At 37.6% G+C, this 27851-nt stretch overlaps 1 protein-coding gene across 1 annotated transcript in view; it reads left to right on the forward strand.

Moving 5' to 3' along the window:
* The first annotated feature begins 1906 nt into the window (after positions 1-1906).
* Positions 1907-27851, forward strand: part of LOC103965040 — a 29018-nt gene continuing 3073 nt past the window's right edge. Inside the window, exons 1-20 of the mRNA XM_009378059.3 lie at positions 1907-2142; positions 3436-3559; positions 3664-3726; positions 4967-5068; positions 5182-5350; positions 5449-5547; positions 5809-5958; positions 6951-6990; positions 7157-7214; positions 7391-7473; positions 8720-8818; positions 8950-9065; positions 9225-9343; positions 19999-20069; positions 20463-20568; positions 20862-21001; positions 21195-21353; positions 21443-21546; positions 21805-21980; positions 22933-23122. Coding sequence (XP_009376334.2) covers positions 2056-2142; positions 3436-3559; positions 3664-3726; positions 4967-5068; positions 5182-5350; positions 5449-5547; positions 5809-5958; positions 6951-6990; positions 7157-7214; positions 7391-7473; positions 8720-8818; positions 8950-9065; positions 9225-9343; positions 19999-20069; positions 20463-20568; positions 20862-21001; positions 21195-21353; positions 21443-21546; positions 21805-21980; positions 22933-23122 — 2255 coding nt within the window. The 5' untranslated portion in view covers positions 1907-2055. The remainder of the gene's footprint in view (positions 2143-3435; positions 3560-3663; positions 3727-4966; positions 5069-5181; positions 5351-5448; positions 5548-5808; positions 5959-6950; positions 6991-7156; positions 7215-7390; positions 7474-8719; positions 8819-8949; positions 9066-9224; positions 9344-19998; positions 20070-20462; positions 20569-20861; positions 21002-21194; positions 21354-21442; positions 21547-21804; positions 21981-22932; positions 23123-27851) is intronic.

Here is a 27851-nt window from a genome sequence, read left to right on the forward strand (position 1 = left end):
AGCCATGTTGGTCTGCTGAGGCCCACGGCTGCCAAACCTCATTCACCGTTATAGTTGGTTACTGGGTATGAGCCTGATGTCTCGCACTTACGGGCGCGTGGGTGCGCAATCTTTGTGTCAATATAGCGCCCATTTGTGCTGAAATTCTTTTATACACATCAACAACAACAACAACAACAACAACATTAGAACATTGAAGTCAAGCAAATTTGTTCTCAAGACAAAATGGGCAATCGCTTGATGAAGCCATTGCCCAATTCTACTTTTTAGAAGCTCGTCCAAGGAATTAGTATGTTTAAACGTTATGACGTGGATAACTTGTAGTTCTTTTATTTGGAAGTTTTTGCCAAACTCAAGAAGAGTATCCAAAAGTATACTCACTTGATCTTCATGTACACTTTTTCCTATACTAGGAGCATTTTTCCTACTGGGTTTTTGCTACTTGACTGGGTTTTAATAAGACATCCATCATTGGCTGGTCATACCCTTGTAAGGTTTCCTACTTTCATCGTGTTTAATGTTTAGTTTTTAAATTATGCACACTTCTCATGTTTTTCCTTAGTCTATGAGTTTTTCACCTATATTGGGTTTTACCATAGCGAGATTTTGTGAGTTTTACTACTAATGCATGCTTTCATTAATTTGAGATTCGCATTTGCTCGTTGTGTTGACGACTTCATCAAATGATTTACCTTCATCGCTGAAGACCTGATGCAACGTTTTGTTTGAGTATTTACGCACTCAAGGGGGAGTATTGCAGTCCTAATGATTTAGGAATGTGATTGTGTAAATCCTATTATCTTGGGATACCCTTGTGGAAGTCAACCATATTTTGTACATTATATATTATCCTATTAGAGTTGTAATTCTATTGAGGCAAGGAATTTACCTTCCCTACTATTATAATAAAGGCATAATGGGGTGAGATAAGACAAACCTCATAATTACACATCACTCCTCTCTTTGCTGTGTCGCACCCCACTCTCTGTCTTTTAATTGTTCAGTCAAATAGGCTTACAACAAAGTGAGTAAATAACTATAAAAATATAAAAATATTTCAGAAGCTTTTATATCAGAAAAATTTTGGAAAAATAAAAAAAAATCCAATTGGAGATTCAAAATTCTTGAAATTTCTAACACTATGTTTGGATGAGGAAATTTTAAAATTTCCAACAAATTCTAAAGCAATAGAATTTGACATGATGAAAATTTATTTTCTAGAATCAATGTATTTTCTTGTTTGGCTAAATAAGGACATTCCAATACAAAATTTAATGTATATCTAGAGTCATTACTATACATGTGAGAGATGATAGTGATGAAATGTACTAGTGGAGGTTGCAATGGCAACGGTGATGATGGTGGGTGATGGTGGCGACGATCGATGTGAAAGTAATATGCGACAGTGGTGGATGGTAACAACAATGATGTTGACGATGATGGATTATAGTGGTAGCAGATGATGATAGTTGGAGTGGTTGCAGCAACCGTGATGACATTGGTGATAGGAAAAATAACAGTAACAATTATGATGTATTGGCTTATGTGGGACATTCTTCTTTAAATCCAACAATTTGGATCGAGTAGGTAAAAAAAAAAAAACAATTTGGCTCGAGTAGCTTGGCTGTGAATTTTGCTAGTTCTTGCCCCACGAGCTTTTTCTTGTCACTTTTTTTTTTTATAGTTTATTTAATTATACTAGTAAAAATTAAAGTGAAATATGTGAGATATTAAAAATGGCGTATGAAGAAAAATATGTAATTTTACAGCAATTACCTAACAAAAAAGGAAAATGCAATGCAAAGGATAAAAGATAAAAATGCAGGATACGGCTCTACGTCAACGCATTTTTTTTTTTTTTATCAAATCAACGCATAAGACGTGCACTGAGACTGAGAGGCCATTTTCTATTTTCTTTTAATGCAGAGTTATTTTTCCTTTACTGGTTAATATTTTTTATTTGGTTCGTCAGCGTCTGCGCTGCGTGGGCATTTTTCTTCGGAGTAGCAATTCTGTTTGGCGACGGTAGCCGCCCGTAATTCAATTCCGGAAGAGATGGATTCTCGTCTTCGTCTTTGGTTTCGTAGGGGATCGCTTCCTCCTCTGCCTTCAATCATCCTCATGATTTCCACTCTTTTACTGGTCTGTCCTCTCTCTCTCTCTCTCTCTCTCCACACTCACTCGATGCATTTACAAAGCATATGTATTTGTTTTTTTTTTCTTTCTATGTATTAATCTCTGCTCTGCGATTAGGAAATTTTTGATTTAATATGTCGATGCTTAAGGGCTTGATAGTCTTACTGATTTGCTGATTTTAAACCCTAAATGCTAAACCTAGAAATGGGAGAGAAAAAGCAAATCTCTATTTGAAATGCTCAGCAGCCCAATTAGTGACATTCAATTTATACAACAGTATGAGTGTGGGGAAAACATAATTTATTCTTAGTTGTGATGGACTTAGAGCATCTGTGTATATGTATATCTGTAAACACACATATACGTCTCTTGTTGGCTGTAAAACTCTCCATTTGGGAATTTTAATACCCATCTTGGCCGGAATATATATATGTTTATGTAAACTTACATCTCCAAGGCAGAAAAGAAGGCAATAGCCCTGTGAGTTGAATAGGAGGCGGACACAAATTTAAATTTACATCTTCCCACTGGAGCAAAACCCACATGTACATCTCGTGAAAATGTAAATGGGATGTAACTTTTGGGAAGATTACAACAACAACAAAGCCTTATCCCACTAAGTGGGGTCGGCCTAGACCGCCATTGCGCTCGGTACTTTGCCAAGTCTTCTGTTAGTTCCCAGTACTCCATTTCTTCTCAAAATCTCCGTCTAAGTCTTCTACCTCATAATCGCATTTTCTAACCGGATCATCATAGGTCTTTGTTTTGTCCAAACCACCTCAACCAATTTTCTATAATCTTATCTTCAGTTGCGGCCACTCCTACTTTACTTCGGATAGCCTCGTCCTTAATCATGTTCTTTCTTGTGTGCCCACACATCCAATGAAGCATCATCATCTCCGCTACACTCTTTGTTTACACGTGTTGATGCTTGACCACTCCGTGCCGTAAAGCATTGTTGACCTTATTGGTGTCCTATAAAACTTTCCCTTGAGCTCTATTCAAGGTGATATCCTTTGGTGTATGCTTTTCATAGATGATATAGTATTGGTTGATCTGATTGTATAGCTACCCATAATTACTACCTCTGAATAACCATTGGTTCATTTATCTTTTTCAATGGATTTCTACACCTGACTAATTTCAATGAATATCATTATGAGTTATAGAAGCTTAAATTTCTTTTAAACAATAGCAGATGAATGTTTTAAATCCAGACATACATTCTCTCTCTCTGTGGTTGAACTACAGGATGAGATTATGCATGTTATCCTGATTGTTGGCGTCATTTTTTTTCAGTTCTTGGCTTCTGCATCTGCTGGATCTCCCTCTGGAACTGGTAAAAGCAGCAAGTCATCAGTCTTCTCTTTATTTAACCTTAAAGAGAAGAGTAGGTTTTGGAGTGAGGCTGTCATACGTGGTGGTAGGACTGCTTGTTCCCTTTTATTAAACACACTTTTTGCTCAATTATGGTAAGGAATGGCTTGCTTTATTTCCTTTAATGTCATTGTTTTTGTTAATTTTCAGATTTTGATGATTTGGAATCTTCCAGTCCTGGAAAAAAGGGTGTTGCCAATTTCACTAATGCAGGTAGGAGTTAGAAAACTTATATATTACCCCTTGTTAGCAATATTTATGCACACATGGTCATTATTGATTGGTAGTTTTGGCAAACTTTGGATAGGGAATTGTGATAACTTCTATAGAGGATGGTTCGTTGTCGATTTAATTTATTTATATTCTCTAAGGAAAATAGTTATGATATTAGGATGAAGTAGAACAGCCAGCATCTTATCTTTCAGTTGAAATAACAGCGAATGAGATAATCATTGGATTTTGTTTTAAAGCCTATTAGCCTCTTGGCAATTGACTTTTTTTATTTTATTATTTGTTTTTCTGTATAAAAAAAAAACAAAAAATGAAAGCAAAGCAATAAATAATATATTTTAAAGAAAAATAAAATTATATATTTATAGATACTCTCTCTATGTCTCAAGTTTGCAGGTTTTTTATTTTGTGTACTGGTTCGAAAGTTGATTAAAGGTTTTTTGGGGCAGAGAAAATGAAAGAAAGGAGTTCTTTCAGTTTTATGGGTCCTGGATTCGAAGACAAGGCATACTTTTAAAGTGATGTTTTTTTTTTCTTTCAAACTTTTAGAAATAATGAAAGTTATCTGCCAGTGGCATATTCAGGCGATTTTGTGTCTGTTGATAACATAATTAATTTTGTTTGAACTTAGGTGCCAAGTAATTCGATAATTGATTACTGTTGCTTTTAGAGCACAGAGTTCTATGATGGAGTGACATTTAATGATCGGCAGTTGTTTTTATGGTTTTACTTTTATAAGAAAAGGTGATAGATCTCATTGCTGTTTCTTGCGTGTGTCCTTGAGTCATGTAAAGCTAAGGAGCTGGGATGTTGAGTTATAGAAATGAGTTTAGGTTTCAAGTCTTGAGGCTTTTGTAACTTAGCTCTATTTGAGAGGTCTGGTTTTGTATCGTAGGCTCAATATTCAGATTGTAGATACCATAGCATACATGTTGCACTAGAAGTCTGTTTCTTTTCAAAATATTATATAGAAACTCTGTTTTGTCTATGAATGTTGATATGGTTCTCCATATCATGAGCCCTACTGTTTTGTCTATGAATGTTGATATGGTTCTCCATATCATAAGCCCTAAGCACATCAAGCTATTTTTCTCTTCTATTTCAACGAAGAGTCGTTGACCTGGTTTGGTGGACCACTCGAGAACAAAGATAAGAACTTTCGTCTCTCAGTTCTAATTGAAAGTACTTAATCCATGTCTCTTTTTTTTTTATCTTGTTCCAGGGAATATTGCAAATTATCTCAAGCTTCTGGAAGTTGATTCTATGTACCTCCCAGTCCCTGTGAATTTCATTTTTATTGGATTTGATGGGAAAGGAAACCAAGGTATATAAATTTGGTGTTCATTTTCTTCTTTCATGTTATCAATTTTGTGTTTCTTTTGTTTTTTAAAATGGTTGCATGTTCCTTAATGGTTCTTCCTGTCAATATATTTTTAGGTTTCAAGCTTCACCCTGAGGAACTTGAGCGGTGGTTTATGAAAATTGATCATATCTTTGAACATACACGGGTTCCCCAAATTGGAGAAGTCCTCACTCCGTTTTACAGGATTAGTGTTGATAAAGAACAACGACACCATCTTCCCATTGTCAGTCACATAAACTACAAGTAATACCTCTTGGTACTTTTTATCTGCTTTGTAGGAATTTATGAATTTTAGTTATTGTTGTTATATGACAAATTGATGACGAATGTGATTCTTACAGTTTTTCTGTTCATGCAATACAAATGGGCGAAAAGGTTACTTCAATATTTGAGAAAGCCATAGATGTTTTCTCTTGTCAGGATGATGCATATGGTAACAGGTAATTTCATCATCCTATATGTGTTCTTTTTCCTCGTACATCTGGCTGCTCGATTTGAGAAGGATTGAGCTTCCTTCTGTATTTCTTTTCTTATTAATCTGCATATTTGTGTAAAAGAGTGTGTTTTTCTGTATATCCATTTCTTCTTTTAGTTCAATTGGTTTGTGTTGAACTAGCATGGTTCAGATTGGTTTGGCAGCTTTGAGTTTTCTCATTATTGCTGTTTTCAGTGATTGATTCATATGTTTTTATTGTGCACAGGGATGACAGTGGTGTTTTGTGGCAAGTCGATGTGGACATGATGGATGTTCTTTTCACTAGCCTTGTTGGATATCTTGAACTTGAAAATGCATATAATGTTTTCATCTTGAATCCCAAGCATGACTCAAAAAAAGCAAAATATGGTTACCGGTGCGTATATTAGGAATTACTTCTATTTTAATGTTCAGTAGAAGTGAGAGCACTGCAACTCATACATAAACCTGACCTACCTCAAGCTTCAAAGTTGACGTCTTTTACATGAGGTCGTCTTGGATATATATGATGGCTTATTTGTTTATGTAAGCAAATTTTGTATAGGCCCCAATCAAATATTAAAAGGACTGTAGACTGAAACATAAAACATCTGCTTTACAACATAATTGAGTGGAATATCATATGCTGTAGAAGAAATGAAAGAATTGTTATGATAATCATTTCACTTCCAGTATTAATGCAATCATGGAACAGAACAGTTTTCTTCACAAAGCTAGAATGATGTACCTTTTTCCTAATTAAAATTTGCATTTACGGAGGTATGGTGCCTTTCAGTAGTTTGTTTACTGCCCATGATTTTACTCTTAAGCAGTTACTATAGCCTTCCCTTTGTTAGGATAAAAACCGAAAGAGATCTTTAGGCATTTATCCAATTCCCTGGGGGGGGGGGGCAGAATTTCTTGATTGCGTTGTTCTTGAACCATGGGTTAAGATGTGGCTAAAGTATCTCCAACCATAAGTGTGGGCCATGCATCTGCCTTATTCTTTATGCTGGACATGTAATCTTCTTTTGAAAGAAATAATGAGGGTCTTAAGCTTTGTGGTGATAGAACTACTCCTTTAAAACTTTTTTCCACATTCGACTCTTCCTAATATCAATTAGTTAGATTTATATTATGACATTGTGTTAGTAGTAGTTCTGAATAACTGAATAGAAGCTATTTAGTATCTTTGAATGACAATTTCTGCACAACCTGGAGTGAGCAATGAACATCTTAATTCTTCTCTGGGTCAAGTTCGTATTATTAGAGCTGCATCACAGTGCTAAATCGTTCAAGTCTCCTCTTTTATTCCGTGTTCGTACCTTCTATTTAATTTAAACACTTGTGGCTTGATTTTTTTACCTTCAGTTATTTTCTATTTTGCAGGAGAGGTTTATCGGAGTCAGAGATAAAATTTCTCAAAGAGGTGTACTTTTTATTCTATTTCTTGGCTTTATTGTTTCAAATGTCATTCTTCTAACATGTCTTATACATCATTCTTCTTTCGATGAGATAGTTCATGTTCTGTTTGACTCCTCTGATGGTTCCTTAATATTTTAAGGAGAAACTTTAGTATCTTTTTTCTTTTATAGAACAAGAATTTGCAAACCAAGATTCTTCAGTCGGGAAGCATTCTGGAAACTGTTCTTGGTATGCTAAACCTATGTTCTGGTTTCTTCTCTTTTTCCCCCCTTTCTTTCAGCTGATACTTACGTTTTGTTTTTGCATGTTTTCTTTCCTGGAGTTGTATGCAACCTTTTTTTTTTTTATCTGCACATTCAATTTTAGTTTTCTGAATAAGGTTATTCAAAAATTTAATTTTGTAGCTCTTGATAAGATTAAGAGACCTTTGTACGAGAAGCATCCAATGGCAAAGTTTGCATGGTCTGTAACTGAAGACACTGATACAGTATTTCTCTCTCTCTCTCTCTCTCTCTCTCTCTCTCTCTCTCTCTCTCCCCTCCCCTTCCCCTTCTCTTGCATCTCCTGCTTATATTGACGAAAGTAGTTACATCCACTGTAGTTTGTCTGACTAGGAATTTTTTCATTAGAGTTTTGCTAGTTAAATAATTGGAACATGAGGATATATTCTTTAATAATAATAGAGAAAAGGGAGGGAAGATGATCATGTCTGTGTCCTTTGGTAAAGGGTAGAACATCCTAAAATTTCAGATTTATTTTATTTGGGCCCTCTCTGGTTATGTTTGTTGCTCCACACATGAGAAGAATATATATGGATCCTTTGTTTCCATCAAGCGGGTACATGCAACAATGTCTGACATATCACGTTACAAAAACTTCTTGGTGAATGACAACATACAAACATGTTTTTCGTGCAACATGGGGAACATATTTCATGGAAATTAGATTGGGCTACTCAATTTTAAAGTCTGCTATTGTTTATTCCCACACCAGACAAATGCAGTACAAAATTGAAAAGTCTAATCTGCTACAGGCTTAATCAATCACTGAATGGTTAAACAACCCAAGTATTCAATACATTTCTGTATTTTCTAAGCATCAAAAGAATGGGAACACTCTCTGGTTACTCTCTCAGCTGAAGAGAAAGGCTGGAGTGAGTAACTAGATTTATCATGATCAAGAGGAAGAAACCTAAATATCCCAATTATCCTAAGTATTTGTTGCAACAGTAAAAAGATAGTGATATTTCCAAGTAACAAAATGGTGTATCTTAATCATTTGGGATATTTATAGGGGGAAAAGAATTTTTTCCTTGTTTAAGTAACATTATGTTTGCTGTCAATAAATGATTGTAAAATAAGTTTGCTTTTGTTTGGATCAAGATGGAATCTCATTTACAAAAATTCTAACCTCATAAGAACTTTTTCCTCCAATTCGTGTAATGAGTGTCCAAAAGATATGGTTAGGGAACATTAAGTATCCTCTGAACTAAAGATGCTTTATAAAATATAGTTCAAGTTGAAGTTCATACTTATTTTTTGTGCACTATTCACCATGCATGTCATATTATATTTCTTAAATATGGATTACATATTTCTCCATTGCTTCCTGCAAGGGCTATTATTTAACTAGCATGATGCTGAATTTTTACTAGCATATATCTTTTTCTTCATTGTTTTTAAATCAGCTCGCTAAGGTAATTTACAGTATTATGGTTCACCTATTTTCTTCAGGTGGAATGGTACAATGCATGCCAAGAAGCATTGAATAATGTGGCGAAGTTGTATCAAGGAAAGGACACTGCGGATATCGTGCAGAACAAAGTTTTACAGGTATATATACCTTTTTCTGGTCCTATGAGTATACTACTAAGACAGAGCAAAATAAAACTAAAACTTGAGAGATTAAATCTTTTTAACTATTTCGTATACACGTTTGATGAGAATGGTTTTTTCTATTATAGTTATTGAAAGGGAAGAATGAAGATATGAAGCTTCTTTTCAGTAAGGAACTAAAATCTGGAGACGCGTATGTTCTTCATGGTGAATGTCTTACAGATACATGGATTGGAAAGGAGAGGTAAATCCCTCTGTCTCTGTGTGAGTGTGTGTGTGTGTGTGTCTCTCTCTCTCCCCCTAATGCTTATCCAGATGTCCACATGCAGATCCATACATGAACACTGGAATAAATACACACCGTCATCATACTCATGCTAATTAATAATACATTCTGGATCAGGTGGGCTTTTATTGATTTAAGTGCAGGTCCTTTCTCGTGGGGACCAGCTGTTGGTGGGGAAGGTGTTCGGACAGAACTAAGTTCTCCCAATGTGCAAAAAACGATTGGTGCAGTTTCAGGTACTGCAAATCTTTCATCAGTAATTATCAAATTATTATGCTTGATAATGTGGTAATGTTTAATATGGGTGTTGTTGAAAAAACCCGCACACTGGACCTTGTTCTTTGATGTAACCAACGGCAATAGACTAAACTAGCAAATATAGAAAACTTAAAACACACAAGAATTATACTGGTTCGGCAGAACTTATGCCTACGTCCAGTTGTGATTTCCCTAGGTAGGGAAATCACCACTTCTTTGATTAATAATAGAGATTACAAAACTTATGCAAACCCTAGAACTAATCTCAAAACGCTCTGCTGTTTTGCTGTTTTCTCTCTACAGAAAAACAGCCTTGCCGCACCCTATTTATAGATATAGGGTTGGCTTACATGTCCTTTACAGATTATAATTCCTATTCTAAGTGGAATAGGAAATTAGACTTCCTTTCCAATTCCAAATAGACTTCTAGGATTTCTAATCTAAATTGAATCAGGAAACTAAGATTCTTTCCTAGCCCTTTTAGGAGAAGAATTGGTGCACCCTTTCCCTAAAACAATCCTAAACAGAAAAGGACACAAATTTGACGAGCCAAAAACTAACAATCTCCACCTTGGTGAGTCAAACCAAGTCTTGATCGTTTGCACCCCAGAGTATCTTTGAACCTTCTTGAAGTAGCCCTGGAAAACTTCAAGAGTCTTCACCTTGGCAACCTCCTTCTTGCCTAATTGCACCTCAGGTGAGGAGGTGCTCCACTTTAATCAATCAATGAGATTGATCAAGTTCAAACAATGCTTGAACTTCTTGGCCGGCACTATCTTTGTAAGGAAATCTGCGGCATTGTCATCCGTATGAACCTTTTAAATCCAAATTTCCTTAGTCTCCACCCAATCTCTGATTCTGTGATACCTTGCTTCAATGTGCTTTGATCTTCCAGAAAAAACCTGATTCTTTGCCAAGTGAATGGCACTTTGACTATCACACTTAAGCTTCACACAATCTTGAGTGATTCCCATTTGACTTACCAAGCCACTAAGCCAAATTGCTTCCTTTCCAGCTTCGGCCAATGCAATATACTCTGCCTCTGTGGTCGATAAAGCTGTAATTGGTTGCAGTAGTGCCCTCCAACTGATTGGTCCTCCTGCGCATGTAAACACATAACCAGAAGTTGACCTTCTCTTGTCCAAGTCCCCTGCATAATCGGCATCCACATATCCTAACACCCCTGCATTTTCCTTTTGCTTCTCAAACATAATCCGTTGTCGCCAAGAACCCTTCAAATAACGCAAAATCCACTTGACTACATCCCAATGTTGCTTTCCTGGATTTGCCATGTATCTGGAAACGACACTGATTGCTTGAGCTATGTCAGGACGTGTGCATACCATTGCATACATGAGGCAGCCCACGACATTAGCATAAGGCACCTTCTTCATTTCTTGTTGCTCTTCCGCGGACGTAGGACACTGTTGTCCACTTAACCTGAAGTGAGCTGCCAAAGGAGTCGAAACTAACTTTGCTTCTTGCATGTTGAACTTCTCAAGAACCTCTGAATATACTTGACTTGTGATATCCAAATCCTTCCGGCGGTCCTATCTCTCTGAATTTCCATGCCAAGGATCTTTTGTGCGGCACCTAGATCCTTCATGTCGAACTCCTCGCCCAACATCCTTTTCAAGTCTTGAATTCTAGACTTGTCTTGACAAGCAATTAACATGTCATCCACATATAGCAATAGCAATATGATCATCCCATCTTGGAACACATGATAGTACACACAACAGTCATACAGACACCTTCTAAAATTAATTTTCAGCATGAATGAATCAAACCTCTTGTACCACTGTCTTGGAGACTGTTTCAGGCCGTACAGGGACTTCCTTAGTTGACATACTAGGTTTTCTTTCCCATATTCAACAAACCCTTCTGGTTGAGCCATGAATATCGTCTCCTCTAAATCCCCATGAAGAAACGCTGTCTTCACATCCATCTGCTCAATCTCCATGTCATGCTGAGCTGCCATTGCTAAAAGCAATCGGATAGAAGTATTCTTGACTATAGGTGAAAAGATCTCATCATAATCCACCCCTTCCTTTTGCGAGTACCCCTTAGCCACAAGCCTTGCTTTGAATCTCACGGCATCTTGTTCATGTAGTCCTTCTTTTTTCCTAAATACCCACTTGCATCCAACTAGCTTTCTGTCTTTGGGTTTAGGAACCAACTCCCAAACAGAGTTCTTGTAAAGAGACTCCATTTCCTCTGTCATAGCACTTATCCAACTATCTCGCTCATCACTTGCTATAGCTTCTCGATAAGTAGTCGGATATCCTTGACTAATGTTAAGAGCATAATTAACTTCGTTTTGGTCAAACCCAAACCTGTCAAGTTTCTTCTTGTTCCGCTTAGGTTTGTCCAGTGCTATGCATCTTTGGAATGGAGGTGGATTGTTGGGTGGAGTTTGACTCCTTTGGGATATCTGGCGGATTGGAGTACCTTCAATCTGTCCTGTTTCTTGCTCCACCTGATTCCTAACTGGTGAATGATGCTAATGCTCTTCTTCTTCCTCAAAACCATCAGATTCGGCCTCTTGCTCAATTTGCTCCACCTGAGCTTCTTCTTCATCTGAACTGATTAACGGAATCTTTGTTGCTTCAATTTCAGCATCATCCTTCTTCTCCCTACTGCTCTCGACTTTATTTAGAGGCATGGTTGTCTCATCAAAGACAACATCTCGACTGACAACCTTTTTCCTGTTGTTGAAATCCCAAAGCTTGAAACCCTTCACTCCTTTCTCAAAACCTAGGAATATGCAAAGTATAGACTTCGGTTTTAGCTTGGACCTTTCATCACTTGGAATATGTGCATAAGCACTACAGCCGAACACCCTAAGCTTGGAATAATCCACCAGCTTCTCAGACCATACCTCTTATGCACTCTTTAAACCGAGAACTGTAGATGGTGATCTGTTAATCAAATAACTTGCATGATTAACAGCCTCTGCCCAAAAACTATCAGGCAATCCTGCATGAAATCGCATGCTCCTTTCTCTCTCCATGAGAGTTCGGTTCATCCTCTCAGCAGCTCCATTTTGTTGGGGATTCTTCTTTACTGTGAAGTGCCTTATGATGCCTTCCTGCTTGCAGTAATCGGTGAACTCATTACTTGTATATTCACCTCCATTGTCACTTCTCAGATACTTGATCTTTCTTCCAGTTTGATTCTCGGTTTCTGTTTTCCATTCCTTGAACTTTGCAAAAACCTCTGATTTCTGCTTCATGAAATAAATCCAAACCTTCCTAGAAAAATCATCCATGAAAGTAACAAAATACCTGGCTCCACCATTTGATTTAGTTGGAGCAGGACCCCAAACATCTGAGTGAATATAGCTGAGTCGCTCCTTACTTCGGCTATCTGCACTGCTACTTGCGAATGATACCTTTCTTTGCTTCCCAAGAACACAGTATTCACAAAAGTCCAGTTTGCAAGCTGACACGCCTTCCAACAGGCCTTGCTTGTGTAATTCTTGCAATCCCTTCTGGCTTATGTGCCCGAGCCTATGATGCCATAGTTCAGTCTTGTCTTCTATACTTTGATTTACAGAAACAGCTGCTCCCCCGACTATAGTGGTCCCAATTAACTTATACAACTTATTGGGTTGTAGGTCACCCCACATTACCACTAGCGATCCTTTGGTTACCCTGAGTCTTCCTTTTTTAGACTTGTACCCATAACCGGCCTCATCTAAAGTACCCAAGGAAATCAAATTCTTTCTTAGTCTAGGGACATACCTGACGTTCCCCAAAGCTCGTATCATCCCATCGAACATTCTGATTCGAACAGTGCCGATTCCTTTTACAGGACATGAAGAATCATCCCCCATTAAGACTTCCCCGCTGCTGACTTCTTTGTAAGTATCGAACCATTCTTTTACTGCACACATATGAAACGTGCATCCAGTATCCAAAATCCAATTGAAAGCCTTGGAGCCCGATGTTACCGAAAGAAGTTCCCCGTCACTCTCATGTTCGGTGACTGCACTAGCGGAACCTGAGCTTCCTTCCATCTTGGCTTTCTTTTCTTTCCAAATCTTGCAGTTCCTCTTCCAATGATCGGCTGAACCACATTCGAAGCAACCTTCCTTCTTTTCCTTTTTCTTCTTGGATTTTAACCTACCTCTGTTGCCAGTTTTCTCTTCCCTTGTCTTTTCCCGCCCCCTCTCCTTGCCTTTGGCATAAAGGCCTTGAGAGCTTTCAGTTATATCATCTAGTTTAGCATATGACTGAAGAGCTTGAATTACGTCTTCAAGCTTCAAGGACTCTTTTCCAAACATTAGAGTTGTTCGAAAGTGCTTGAAAGACGAAGGTAGAGACCTTAGCAGGATGATAGCCATATCATCATCTTTGTAAGTTTCTTCGACTTTCTGAAGATTAGCTATGCAATTCTGGAACCTGCATACGTGATCTTCAATATCACCTCCTTCTTCTAGTCGAAGCCCGAATAGTTCATCCTTTAGAAAAAGTTTATTGGACACGGTTTTGCCCATATAAACATTCTCCAATTTTTCCCATGCTTCCTGGGCAGACATCTTTTCGGTGATGTGTGACCGAACTGATCTTGTGAGATGGATCTCGATGGAACTCTTGGCCTTCTTGAGAACCTTATTCCATGCTGCTTCTGTCATGCTTTCCGGCTTCTTACCATCAAGTGCATCATCCAAATCCTGCTGTATCAGTACGTTCTTCATCATCCTTTGCCAGTCCGTGAAGTCATCCTTGCCGTCAAAGGGTTTTAACGCAGGTCCTTGATCCGCATTCATCTTCCCTTTTAACATCGTAGAACACCTTGATCCTAGCTCTGATACCAATTGTTGAAAAAACCCGCACACTGGACCTTGTTCTTTGATGTAACCAACGGCAATAGACTAAACTGTTGAAAAACCCGCACACTGGAACTTGTTCTTTGACTGTAACCAACGACAATAGACTAAACTAGCAAATATAGAAAACTTAGAAACACACAAGAATTATACTGGTTCGGCAGAACTTATGCCTACGTCCAGTTGTGATTTCCCTAGGTAGAGAAATCACCGCTTCTTTGATTAATAATAGAGATTACAGAACTTATGCAAACCCTAGAACTAATCTCAAAACTCTCTGCTGTTTGGCTGTTTTCTCTCTGCTGAAAAACAGCCTTGCCGCACCCTATTTATAGATATAGGGTTGGCTTACATGTCCTTTACAGATTATAATTCCTATTCTAAGGTGGAATAGGAAGTTAGACTTCCTTTCCAATTCCAAATAGACTTCTAGGATTTCTAATCTAAATTGAATAAGGAAACTAAGATTCTTTCCTAGCCCTTTTAGGAGAAGAATTGGTGCACCCTTTCCCTAAAACAATCCTAAACAGAAAAGGACACAAATTGACGAGCCAAAAACTAACAATCTCCACCTTGGTGAGTCAAACCAAGTCTTGATCGTTTGCACCCCAGAGTATCTTTGAACTTTCTTGAAGTAGCTCTGGAAAACTTCAAGAGTCTTCACCTAGGCAACCTCCTTCTTGCCTCATTGCACCTCAGGTGAGGAGGTGCTCCACTTTAATCAATCAACGAGATTGATCAAGTTCAAACAATGCTTGAACTTCTTGGCCGGCACTATCTTTGTAAGGAAATCTGCGGCATTGTCATCCGTATGAACCTTTTCAATCCAAATTTCCTTAGACTCCACCCAATCTCTGATTCTGTGATACCTTGCTTCAATGTGCTTTGATCTTCCAGAAAAAACCTGATTCTTTGCCAAGTGAATGGCACTTTGACTATCACACTTAAGCTTCACACAATCTTGAGTGATTCCCATTTGACTTACCAAGCCACTAAGCCAAATTGCTTCCTTTCCAGCTTCGGGCCAATGCAATATACTTAGGGCTGGAAAAAAATCCCAAAAATCCCAAACCAAACCGAAAAAATCCCGATCCCAAACCAAAAAAATCCCAAACCAAAATTCCCGAAATTTTCGGTATGTAATCCCGAACCAAACCGAAATTTTTCGGTATGGGATTCGGTATTCCATCTCCATTTTTTCGGTATTCCCATACCGAATTGAAATAAATATGATTAATCTTTTGTTTGTTTCTATATTCCAGTTGTCTCAACTAATGTGATTAATCTTTGGATATTAGTTTAAGTTCATCAGAAAAGTTTGATTATATATATCAGTATACATATATTATACGTACCTTAATATTGTGCATGCATATTGTTAATTGATAAACTAGTACATTAATAAAACTAATTAATATAACTGATGTGGTGTAATTCACTATAGGGAGGTTAATAAAGGGTATACTGATAGTTATAATTGATGCACCTTAATATTTGATGTAGTTTAAGTTCTAACTAGTACTAATAGTTAGTGATATGAAAAGTTTGTATTTGAATTATTCATTATTTATTAGTTGTAAACAATTTAATTTCCTCTTTTATTTTCTTAGTATTTATTATCTATTAGATTATAATTCAATGTAAATGATTTGTGGTTTATTGTTTTAGACACGGCTAATTGGGAGGTGAGGAGAATACAACACAATTTTGGCTCATAACTAATTTTTTTGATTTTGGGTTTGTTACTTTATTTATAAACCTTGGCTTGTAACTACTATTTTTGCTTTTGAGTTTGTTACTTTATTTATTACTTTATAATATGTCAAATTTTAGCCCAAAAACATAATATGTCAAATTTTAGTCCAAAAGCCCAAAAGCATTTTGGGATTCCCGATTTGTCCCGAAATCCCGAAATTATTTCGGGATTCCCGAAAATTGGGATTCCCGAAAATTTGGTTTGGGATTGGGATTGAATTTGGGATTCCCAAAAATTTCGGTTTGGGAATCGGGACAATGGTTTCGGTATGGGATCCCATACCGAACCACCCCTAAATATACTCTGCCTCTGTGGTCGATAAAGCTGTAATTGGTTGCAGTAGTGCCCTCCAACTGATTGGTCCTCCTGCGCATGTAAACACATAACCAGAAGTTGACCTTCTCTTGTCCAAGTCCCCTGCATAATCGGCATCCACATATCCTAACACCCCTGCATTTTCCTTTTGCTTCTCAAACATAATCCTTTGTCGCCAAGAACCCTTCAAATAACGCAAAATCCACTTGACTACATCCCAATGTTGCTTTCCTGGATTTGCCATGTATCTGGAAACGACACTGATTGCTTGAGCTATGTCAGGACGTGTGCATACCATTGCATACATGAGGCAGCCCACGGCATTAGCATAAGGCACCTTCTTCATTTCTTCTTGTTCTTCCTCGGACGTAGGACACTGTTGTCCACTTAACCTGAAGTGAGCTGCCAAAGGAGTCGAAACTACCTTTGCTTCTTGCATGTTGAACTTCTCAAGAACCTTCTGAATATACTTGGCTTGTGATATCCAAATCCTTCCGGCGGTCCTATCTCTCTGAATTTCCATGCCAAGGATCTTCTGTGCGGCACCTAGATCCTTCATGTCGAACTCCTCGCTCAACATCCTTTTCAAGTCTTGAATTCTAGACTTGTCTTGACAAGCAATTAACATGTCATCCACATATAGCAATAGCAATATGATCATCCCATCTTGGAACACATGATAGTACACACAACAGTCATACAAACACCTTCTAAAATTAATTTTCAGCATGAATGAATCAAACCTCTTGTACCACTGTCTTGGAGACTGTTTCAGGCCATACAGGGACTTCCTTAGCTGACATACTAGGTTTTCTTTCCCATATTCAACAAACCCTTCTGGTTGAGCCATGAATATCGTCTCCTCTAAATCCCCATGAAGAAACGCTGTCTTCACATCCATCTGCTCAATCTCCATGTCATGCTGAGCTGCCATTGCTAAAAGCAATCGGATAGAAGTATGCTTGACTACAGGTGAAAAGATCTCATCATAATCCACCCCTTCCTTTTGCGAGTACCCCTTAGCCACGAGCCTTGCTTTGAATCTCACGGCATCTTGTTCATGTAGTCCTTCCTTTTTCCTAAATACCCACTTGCATCCAACTAGCTTTCTGTCTTTGGGTTTAGGAACCAACTCCCAAACAGAGTTCTTGTAAAGAGACTCCATTTCCTCTGTCATAGCACTTATCCAACTATCTCGCTCATCACTTGCTATAGCTTCTCGATAAGTAGTCGGATATCCTTGACTAATGTTAAGAGCATAATTAACTTCGTTTTGGTCAAACCCAAACCTGTCAAGTTTCTTCTTGTTCCGCATAGGTTTGTCCAGTGCTATGCATCTTTGGAATGCAGGTGGATTGTTGGGTGGAGTTTGACTCCTTTGGGATATCTGGCGGATTGGAGTACCTTCAATCTGTCCTATTTCTTGCTCCACCTGATTCCTAACTGGTGAATGATGCTGATGCTCTTCTTCTTCCTCAAAACCATCAGATTCGGCCTCTTGCTCAATTTGCTCCACCTGAGCTTCTTCCTCATCTGACCTTCTTTTCTTTCCAAATCTTGCAGTTCCTCTTCCAATGATCGGCTGAACCACATTCAAAGCAACCTTCCTTCTTTTCCTTTTTCTTCTTGGATTTTGACCTACCTCTGTTGCCAGTTTTCTCTTCCCTTGTCTTTTCCCGCCCCCTCTCCTTGCCTTTGGCATAAAGGCCTTGAGAGCTTTCAGTTATATCATCTAGTTTAGCATATGACTGAAGAGCTTGAATTACGTCTTCAAGCTTCAAGGACTCTTTTCCAAACATTAGAGTTGTTCGAAAGTGCTTGAAAGACGAAGGTAGAGACCTTAGCAGGATGATAGCCATATCATCATCTTTGTAAGTTTCTTCGACTTTCTGAAGATTAGCTATGCAATTCTGGAACCTGCATACGTGATCTTCAATATCACCTCCTTCTTCTAGTCGAAACCCGAATAGTTCATCCTTTAGAAAAAGTTTATTGGACACGGTTTTTCCCATATAAACATTCTCCAATTTTTCCCATGCTTCCTGGGCAGACATCTTTTCGGTGATGTGTGACCGAACTGATCTTGTGAGATGGATCTCGATGGAACTCTTGGCCTTCTTGAGAACCTTATTCCATGCTGCTTCTGTCATGCTTTCCGGCTTCTTACCATCAAGTGCATCATCCAAATCCTGCTGTATCAGTACGTTCTTCATCATCCTTTGCCAGTCCGTGAAGTCATCCTTGCCGTCAAAGGGTTTTAACGCAGGTCCTTGATCCGCATTCATCTTCCCTTTTAACATCGTAGAACACCTTGATCCTAGCTCTGATACCAATTGTTGAAAAACCCGCACACTGGACCTTGTTCTTTGATGTAACCAACGACAATAGACTAAACTAGCAAATATAGAAAACTTAGAAACACACAAGAATTATACTGGTTCGGCAGAACTTATGCCTACGTCCAGTTGTGATTTCCCTAGGTAGAGAAATCACCGCTTCTTTGATTAATAATAGAGATTACAGAACTTATGCAAACCCTAGAACTAATCTCAAAACTCTCTGCTGTTTGGCTGTTTTCTCTCTGCTGAAAAACAGCCTTGCCGCACCCTATTTATAGATATAGGGTTGGCTTACATGTCCTTTACAGATTATAATTCCTATTCTAAGTGGAATAGGAAGTTAGACTTCCTTTCCAATTCCAAATAGACTTCTAGGATTTCTAATCTAAATTGAATAAGGAAACTAAGATTCTTTCCTAGCCCTTTTAGGAGAAGAATTGGTGCACCCTTTCCCTAAAACAATCCTAAACAGAAAAGGACACAAATTGACGAGCCAAAAACTAACATAAACTAGCAAATATAGAAAACTTAAAACACACAAGAATTATACTGGTTCGGCAGAACTTATGCCTACGTCCAGTTATGATTTCCCTAGGTAGGGAAATCACCACTTCTTTGATTAATAGTAGAGATTACAGAACTTATGCAAACCCTAGAACTAATCTCAAAACGCTCTGCTGTTTTGCTGTTTTCTCTCTACAGAAAAACAGCCTTGCCGCACCCTATTTATAGATATAGGGTTGGCTTACATGTCCTTTACAGATTATAATTCCTATTCTAAGTGGAATAGGAAATTAGACTTCCTTTCCAATTCCAAATAGACTTCTAGGATTTCTAATCTACATTGAATCAGGAAACTAAGATTCTTTCCTAGCCCTTTTAGGAGAAGAATTGGTGCACCCTTTCCCTAAAACAATCCTAAACAGAAAAGGACACAAATTTGACGAGCCAAAAACTAACAGGTGTGCTGATCTTTACTGTTCATATTTTAAAAGATTAATATTTTAGGTCCCCATTCAAGCATCATGCTTGCAAAAACAGAAGAGCCAGATGAGAAATTATTTTGTCATTAATTTGTAACTATTAAAGATATGAAAACAGGGTTTAGCAATTATTTTTGTTTGGATGAATTACATTCAGTAACGCAAAAGTTTGTTTTGATAATGAAAACACCTTTGATTTATAAAAGTTATGAAAGGAATTTACAGCATAGAGGACACATCTTTGCAAACTTTATTTAATAAATTGAAGATTAGGAAAAATTCTTGTGGCCCTGTATTCTGTAAGCATGACCATTATTTTATTCTGCATCCATATATTTTCATTCTTTGCAGATTTTCATATTTTATTCTGGCCCTGTTTGTATTGAATATTCTGTCGGGTGTGCAGAAATTTCAGAAGATGAAGCAGAAGATCGCTTACAGGATGCTATTCAGGAAAAATTTGCTGTATTTGGTGATGTATGTGCTCTGTGATAAAAATGATTTTATCTTTTTTTTTTTTTTTTGTCAATTTGAATCTCATTTATTCTTTTGTGCATAATATTTCATTTTGACAATTCTTATCTTCATGTTTTTGAACTAAAAGGAGAATGTTGCTGTTTTTTTACCAACTCATCTGTTGTCGGATTTATGTATCGTAATCCCAACTAAAAGGAGAATGATGCTATACTCTTTCCCTATATAGTTTTGTGTCTGGGAGAGAGGGAGAAAGCAAGAGAAAGAGAGAAACTAGCTATGATTCATATATATGTGTGTGCATGTGTGTGCGTAGAGAGGAAGGAGAGGGGCATTGAACTTTAGGATTTTTTTCCCACTTTGAGTTTTAATTGGTGGTGCTTGTGAGATTTGCAGAAAGATCATCAGGCCATTGATATTCTTCTTGCGGAGATTGATATATATGAGCTTTTTGCTTTCAAACATTGCAAGGGCAGGAAAGTAAAGCTTGCTCTGTGTGAAGGTAATCCCCTTCTTCTGAAAGATCGCATCCTTGGAGTGTAACTGTGTTTCTTCTTTAAATTACTTATTTTTCGAGACAGTTGGAACTTCTTTAGTTTACTTACAACCTAAAGTTATAAGAGATTTACTTTTCTGAGCAACATCATAATGCACCAGTTTCTTTTTCTTACCAATTATGTTTGATATTACTACCATATAGCATGGTGGTGTTTGCAATGTGAGAGTTGTTTTGCCCTAGGATTGTTATTTTGCTCAAAAGTAAGGATTTTTGTACCTTTTCTTTGTTGATTTCAGAACTTGATGAGAGAATGAGGGACTTGAAAAATGAGCTCCAATCATTTGAAGGTGAAGAATATGACGAAAGTCATAAGAGAAAGGCAATAGAGGCATTAAAGAGAATGGAGAATTGGAATTTATTCAGTGATACTCATGAGGTATGCCATTTGGTTTAACAAGGAGGGGGTGTTGTGGGTTGTTTTTCCACTGGGGACTTCTGCTAATCAGTTATTTCTACGCTGAACACTGAATTTCCCTTGGATAATGAATATTTTATTATTTATTTATTTATCTTTTTTCTTTGTTAAATGTGAAGCGATTTCTTTTATAATTTTATTTATTCTTGTGCAGGAGTTTCAAAATTACACAGTTGCACGTGATACTTTTCTTTCACATTTAGGTGCAACTTTGTGGGGGTCTATGAGACACATCATATCACCTTCCATCGCAGATGGTGCATTTCATTATTATGATAAGATATCATTTCAGTTATTTTTCATCACACAGGAGGTATGAGTATCTTAATGAGTTCAAAGAAGCTTCAACAATTAGTGCAGAAATTTTTTTCAACCACTCTTCCTAACTACTAATTAATGCAGAAAGTTGGACATATTAAACAGTTGCCTGTGGACCTCAAGGCTCTTATGGATGGACTTTCCTCTTTGTTGTTACCTTCTCAAAAACCTGCTTTCAGTCAGCACTTGTATGTAACTAATATTGTTCTTTATTTGTCCAAATTAGTGGTAAAGTTTGTCTTGCATTGGATTTCTAGTTTATATCAGATACTTTTCTTTTCTTACATGGGTAATCCTTTTGGATATTGGTGTTATGTATTTGCTTTCATATGTAATCAAAATCGGAATTTTACTGTTGGTTGGGACTTTGTTGTGCTTGTGGTGTCTTTTTCTTCCATGCAAGTTCTTTGTGGTCGTAGTTGTATTAATGTGGAAGAGATTTGTAGGTTACCACTTTCAGAAGATCCTGCTTTGGCAATGGCCTTTTCAGTGGCACGAAGAGCAGCAGCCGTACCACTGTTGCTAGTTAATGGAACTTACAGGAAATCTGTCCGTACCTATCTCGATTCCTCCATTGTTCAGCATCAGTTGCAGAGACTGAATGATCATGGCTCACTAAAAGGTTAAAATATGTATTAAAATGATCTCCTTATGTACTCTATTTGGAATTCTTTAACTGAAGATGCATTTTCTGAGTCATTTTTCACCTGCCTTTTTCATGCATAACCTGTGCAATCTGTAGTCATTGTCTTACGTTTGCCCCAGGCTCTGTCTGTCTGGGGTTCATACAATCTTGATTCAGAAACCTCTCAAGTACAGTGCAATATGACAACTTCTAAAATAAATGTTTTACATTTTAAATCACTTTTATATTAGCAATGAATTTAGATTCATATGTTATTGAGGAAGTTTTCTTCTTCTAGATGCTTATTGGTAGAATAGTGTTGGTAACAAGCTGTATTGTACTGTTTTTAGGCAAAGCAATGGCTATAATTGAGTCTTTATATTTTATTTTAATTTCACAAGATATTCAGTCCTCCTAGAGTGAGGTTCATATGTTATTAAGGAAGTTTTCTTCTTCTAGATGCTTATTGGTAGAATAATGTTGGTAACAAACTGTATTGGTACTGTTTTTTAGGCAAAGCAATGGCTATAATTGAGTCTTTATATTTTATTTTAATTTCACAAGATATTCAGTCCTCCTAGAGTACCGACCAATACTTGGAACACACAATTTTCCTGTTTTCTGACATATGCTCATTAGTTCTGGGGACATCTCTTGATGGTGACCCCGAGAGGTTTTTGTAACTTGGATATTGGACCATTGCTTTTTAGCATGACACATGCCCATTGACCCAAACGCTGAGATTAGCTCTGATTCACTACTTTATGATAGATCATAATCTTGACCCTTGTAGCTAAACGTGTGTGTCTCTGTGCTCATTCACTCTTTCCCTTGTTTGTTTGACAAATGACCTCGTGCGTATACTTGTTCTAAAATCTTTTGAGATGATATTCCAATGCATTTCATGTTTGGAAATTGACATGCATTCTTTTTTTAACAAACTATGTAGGAAAGCTTGCCCATAGCCGGTCTACGCTAGAAGTTCCAATTTTTTGGTTCATTCATGGTGAACCATTGTTGGTGGACAAGCATTATCAGGCAAAGGCTCTTTCTGATATGGTTATTGTTGTTCAGTCAGAGCCTTCATCCTGGGAAAGCCATCTGCAATGTAATGGGCAGCCACTTTTGTGGGATTTGAGGTTAGATTTTATTTCAGGCATATAGTAATCTCTGAATCTTCAACCCTGCTGGTAACTTTTCTCAGATTTCTTGGAAAATCTGTAGAAAATGGAATGTTTGTAATAGGAAAGTTACACTTTCATTTCATAAGAGAATAAGATTACATGTTTGGTGTATAGATATACTAGTGACTCACTCACTTGTGCGAACAACTAATTACATCTTAATCTAACTAATCACTAGCTAATTACAAAACTGTTATAACAACCTTATAACAAACTCAACTGTTTACAATTTTACCCTTATTATCCCCCCTCAAGCCTAACTGAGGTAACTGAAGAGAGAGTTTGTCCCTGAGAAAGAGAAATATGTGCTTGGACAGTGCTTTGGTGCAAATATCTGCAACTTGATCCTGAGTACCAACAAATAGAACAGTCACTTGTTTTGCTAGCACTTTTTCCCTGATATAGTGGTAATCAATTTCCACATGCTTAGTTCTTGCATGGAAAATAGGATTTCTAGCCAAAGAAATGGCAGAAATATTATCACACCAAAGCTGGGGGGAAGAAGGAAGAACAAGACCAACATCAACCAACAGTTTGCAAATCCATGTCAGTTTTGCTGCAGTAGTGGCAAGTGATCCATATTCAGCCCCGGTGGAAGATCTAGCCATAGTAGGTTGTTTCTTTGCACTCCAACTAGTAAGAGAGTCTCCCAATAGACACGAAATCCACCAGCGGATCTTCGATCAATGCTACACCCTACCCAATCTGCATCTGAGAAAGCAGTGAGGGTGAGAGGCTTAGAACATTTTGGGAACCATAAACCAAGGGACAATGTGCCTTTTAGATATTTGAGGATGCGCTTGACTGCTTGAAAGTGTAATTGTCTTGGACTTTGTATGAACTGCAAAGGATAAATCTGGCCTGGTCCAGGTTAAATACTGCAATCCACCAACCAAGGACATGTATTCTTCAGGATTATCAAGTAGAGGAGACTCATGATCCAACTTAGCTGTGCTGAGAGGTGTAACACAAGGTTTGGAGCCTTCCATATGAGCTTTTTTTAGTAGATCTAGGATATACTTGTTATGAGATATGAATATACCAGGGGATGATTTCTTGACCTCAATATCAAGAAAGTAATGGAGTGAGCCTAGATCTTTGACAAGAAATAATGCACTGAGCTGAGAGATGATTTCTTGACAGAGTTGAGCATTGGGACCAGTGACAATAATGTATCAACATATACCAAAATGAATACCAATGCTGGATCCTTCTTTACAAATAAGGAGTGATCATTTTGTGAACCTGAGAAACCAAAAGACTTTAAAGCAGTGGATAACTTGTCATACCAAGCCCTGGGGGCTTGCTTCAAACCATACAAGGGCTTGTGTAAACGACAAACATGATTAGGCTTGGAAGGATCTTCAAACCCATGTGGTTGGATCATAAACACAGATTCAATTAAGTTGCCATGTAAAAAGGCATTACTTACACCAAGTTGATTGAGAAACCAATCAAACGTGGCAGCCAAAGTGAGAAGCCTAATAGTGACTGGCTTAGCAACTGGATTAAAAGTCTCAGCGTAGTCCAAGCCTTGTTGCTGATGAAATCCTTTGACAACAAGCCTGGCTTTGTACCTGTCAATGGTACCATTAGGTTTTCATTTGATTCTAAACACCCATTTTGCACCAACTAGATTTTGAGAAGTAGCAGGGACCAGAGACCAAGTTCGAGTTTGAATGAGGGCATTAAATTCTTCCTGCATTGCTTGCCTCCAATGAGAGTATTTGGATGCTTGAAGGTAAGTAGATGGTGTATAATCTGGAGATGTATCAGAATGGAGAGGGTATTTGGTTGCTAGAAGAACTTTTGGTTTGAAAATACCAGACTTGATCTGGTTTGCATAGCATGAGTATGAGGTAATGAAGGTTCAACAATGGGAATAGGTACAGAGACAAGATTAGATTCAGACATTGATGGAGGATTAGATATATGCATAGGAGAGTGTGTGGGTAGAGATGTAGGTAGGGGTGTAGGGGGAGGTGGAGGAGATATAGTGGGAAAGGTTAATGTAGTTAGAACGGTATTGTTATGCTGCAATGGAGAAGAACTTGAACTTGAACTTGACTGCTGAATAAGATCCTTTTGAACAAAAGGAAAGGTAACTTCATAAAAAATCACGTCTCGAGATATATATTCTACTAGTGAGAGGATCAAGACACTTGTATCCTTTGTGATTCAAACTGTAACCCAAAAAGACACGTTCCTTGCTTTTGGGATCAAGTTTAGATGTTGTATAAGGCTTCAACCATAGGAAGCATCTGCATCCAAATATTTTCAGAGATGTATAATCTGGAGATTTGTGAAATAATGATTCCCAAGGAGATGATTTTGTAGCTGTTGGCATCCTGTTGATTAGATAGATTGTTGTGGCAAAAGCTTCAACCCAGTATGATTAAGGAACCAGGAGGCTGCTAGATGAGTTCTAGCAGTTTCAACTAGATGCCTGTGCTTGCACTCAGCACAACCATTTTGTTATGGGGTGTGAGGGCAGCTTAATTGATGTGAAATACCATTTCACATCATGCAATTGAAGATAATTGATGAACTTAAGACTAAGTAACTCTCCACTAGAATCAGACCTCAGAGTAACAATTTTGGAACTTAACAAATTCTCAACCAAAGCTTTGAATTGCACAAATGTATCAAACACATCAAACTTGGATTTAATAGGGCAGAACCAAGTGTATTTTGTATAGTCATCAACAAAGATGATGTAATATCGATATCCATTGACAGAGAGAAGTGGTGCAGGACCCCATACATCAGTGTGCAGAAGCTCTAGAGGCTTACTTGATGTACAAGAAACAGGAGCAAATGACAACTTTGAACGTTTGCCTAGAGCACAACTAGAACACACAGATTTATTTAAAGAACTTGAAACTGAAATACAGGACTTAGATGCTAGCTTATTTAATATTTTGAATGCAGGATGGCCCAATCTTTGATGCCAAGTATCCTGTGAAGCTTTAGCATATGCTACAAAAGATTGTTGATTTCCAACAATAGAAGATGCATGAAATGGGTAGAATCCAGCTCTCATAGGACCTTTAAAGAGTGTTTTCTCCGAAGAAAGATCCTTCACAATGAAGTGAAAGGATACAAATGAATAGAACACAAATTGTCAAGTATGAATTGGTTTGCAGAAAAGCAAGATGAGGAACATGCAAGACATTTTGAGATCAAAACAATGAGAGGCAGTATTAAGTGTAGTTGAACCAGAGTTGAGTATAGGCAAACCTTTGCCATCATCGATATAAACTTGCTCAGCTCCATTGTATGCCTCAGGGTTTTGCAAATTGTTGTAGGAATTAGTCATGTGGGAACTAGCACCAGAATCAAGAAGCCATGTAGGAGTAGTGGTTGCATTGTATGGAGTTTGAGAATTCTTGGTGCCAAAAGTTGGATTCATGCGTTGAGGGCACTCTGCAGCTTCATGATCCATTTGGCGACAAATTTGGCAAGAGATCTTTCTGGTAGAATTGTTATATTGAGAACAAGAGCCACGATTGTATGGGTGATTACCCTGAAAGCCTTGATTATACCTCTGATTTCCACGATTGTGATAATTCCTAAGGTTGGAGAAATTTCCATGATGATGAGAACCATAGGAATTAAAGTTGGATCCAAGTGGACTCCAACAGTGTATGGAATGAGAGAATCCAAGAGTGTAGAATTAATCCAAATCAAAATGTTCTGATCATTCTCAAACCGAGTAACATACTGAGGATTCAGAGTAGACGTGAGATTACCAAACGAGTCAAGAAGAAATTTTGGCAGAGCAGTCATCGTGCCGTCAATGATTCCGGTGAGATTGTACCGGCGGAAGATCGAAGCGAACAGATACTCCAGGTGAGATAGTTCATTGTGTTGAGCTTAATTGGAACAATAGATCCAATATTCTGGATCGTAATCGACGAAATTGTCGAGAAGGTTGAAGAATTAAGGCAAGGATTCATCGGAGCAGGATGAATTGGAGAAGCAGATTTAGAGGAAGGAGGCCAAAAGTCGCCATGGTTGGACTTCTAGGGTTTGAACCTTGAAGAAGAAGATGAGTGGGAAGTGGGAGAAAGAGGATCAAAGGTTGTGAGACTTAGGCGAGAGATACCATAATAGGAAAGTTATACTTTCATTTCATAAGAGAATAAGATTACATGTTTGGTGTATATATATACTAGTGACTCACTCACTTGTGCTAACAACTAATTACATCTTTATCTAACTAATCACTAGCTAATTACAGAACTGTTATAACAACCTTATAACAAACTCAACTGTTTACAATTTTACCCTTATTAGCTTAATAGTATTTCTTGTTGATTAAACATTCTATTTTCTATAGTTTTAAATGATATGTTTAACCAAGTGTGTTCTGTTGTCGGATTCTATGGGGGCAGCACCCGATTTCTGGCAAAGTGGGTATTTTTGTCTGAAAACTTAGAGACGGTCTCTTTAGTGTGATTACACTGGAGTGGAGTTTTGTAATAACTGTGGCTTACTTGTTTCTTTCTGCTTTTGTTCCATTAGAAGTGTAGCTTTGCCTTTTTTTTTTTTACTTTGGATTTCGTTAGATGAACTTCTTGTATGATAGTAGACTTATGAGCCCATTGTTTGCAAAGAGTGTTTTTTTTACTTCTTGAAAATTGGCTTTTGCAAAAAAAAAAAAAAAAAAAAAAAAAATTGT

This window comes from the organism of the source record quoted next, unplaced genomic scaffold (genome assembly GCF_019419815.1).
Source record: "Pyrus x bretschneideri cultivar Hongxiangsu unplaced genomic scaffold, Pyrus_bretschneideri_v1 Contig14, whole genome shotgun sequence".
Taxonomy (NCBI): Eukaryota; Viridiplantae; Streptophyta; class Magnoliopsida; order Rosales; family Rosaceae; genus Pyrus; species Pyrus x bretschneideri.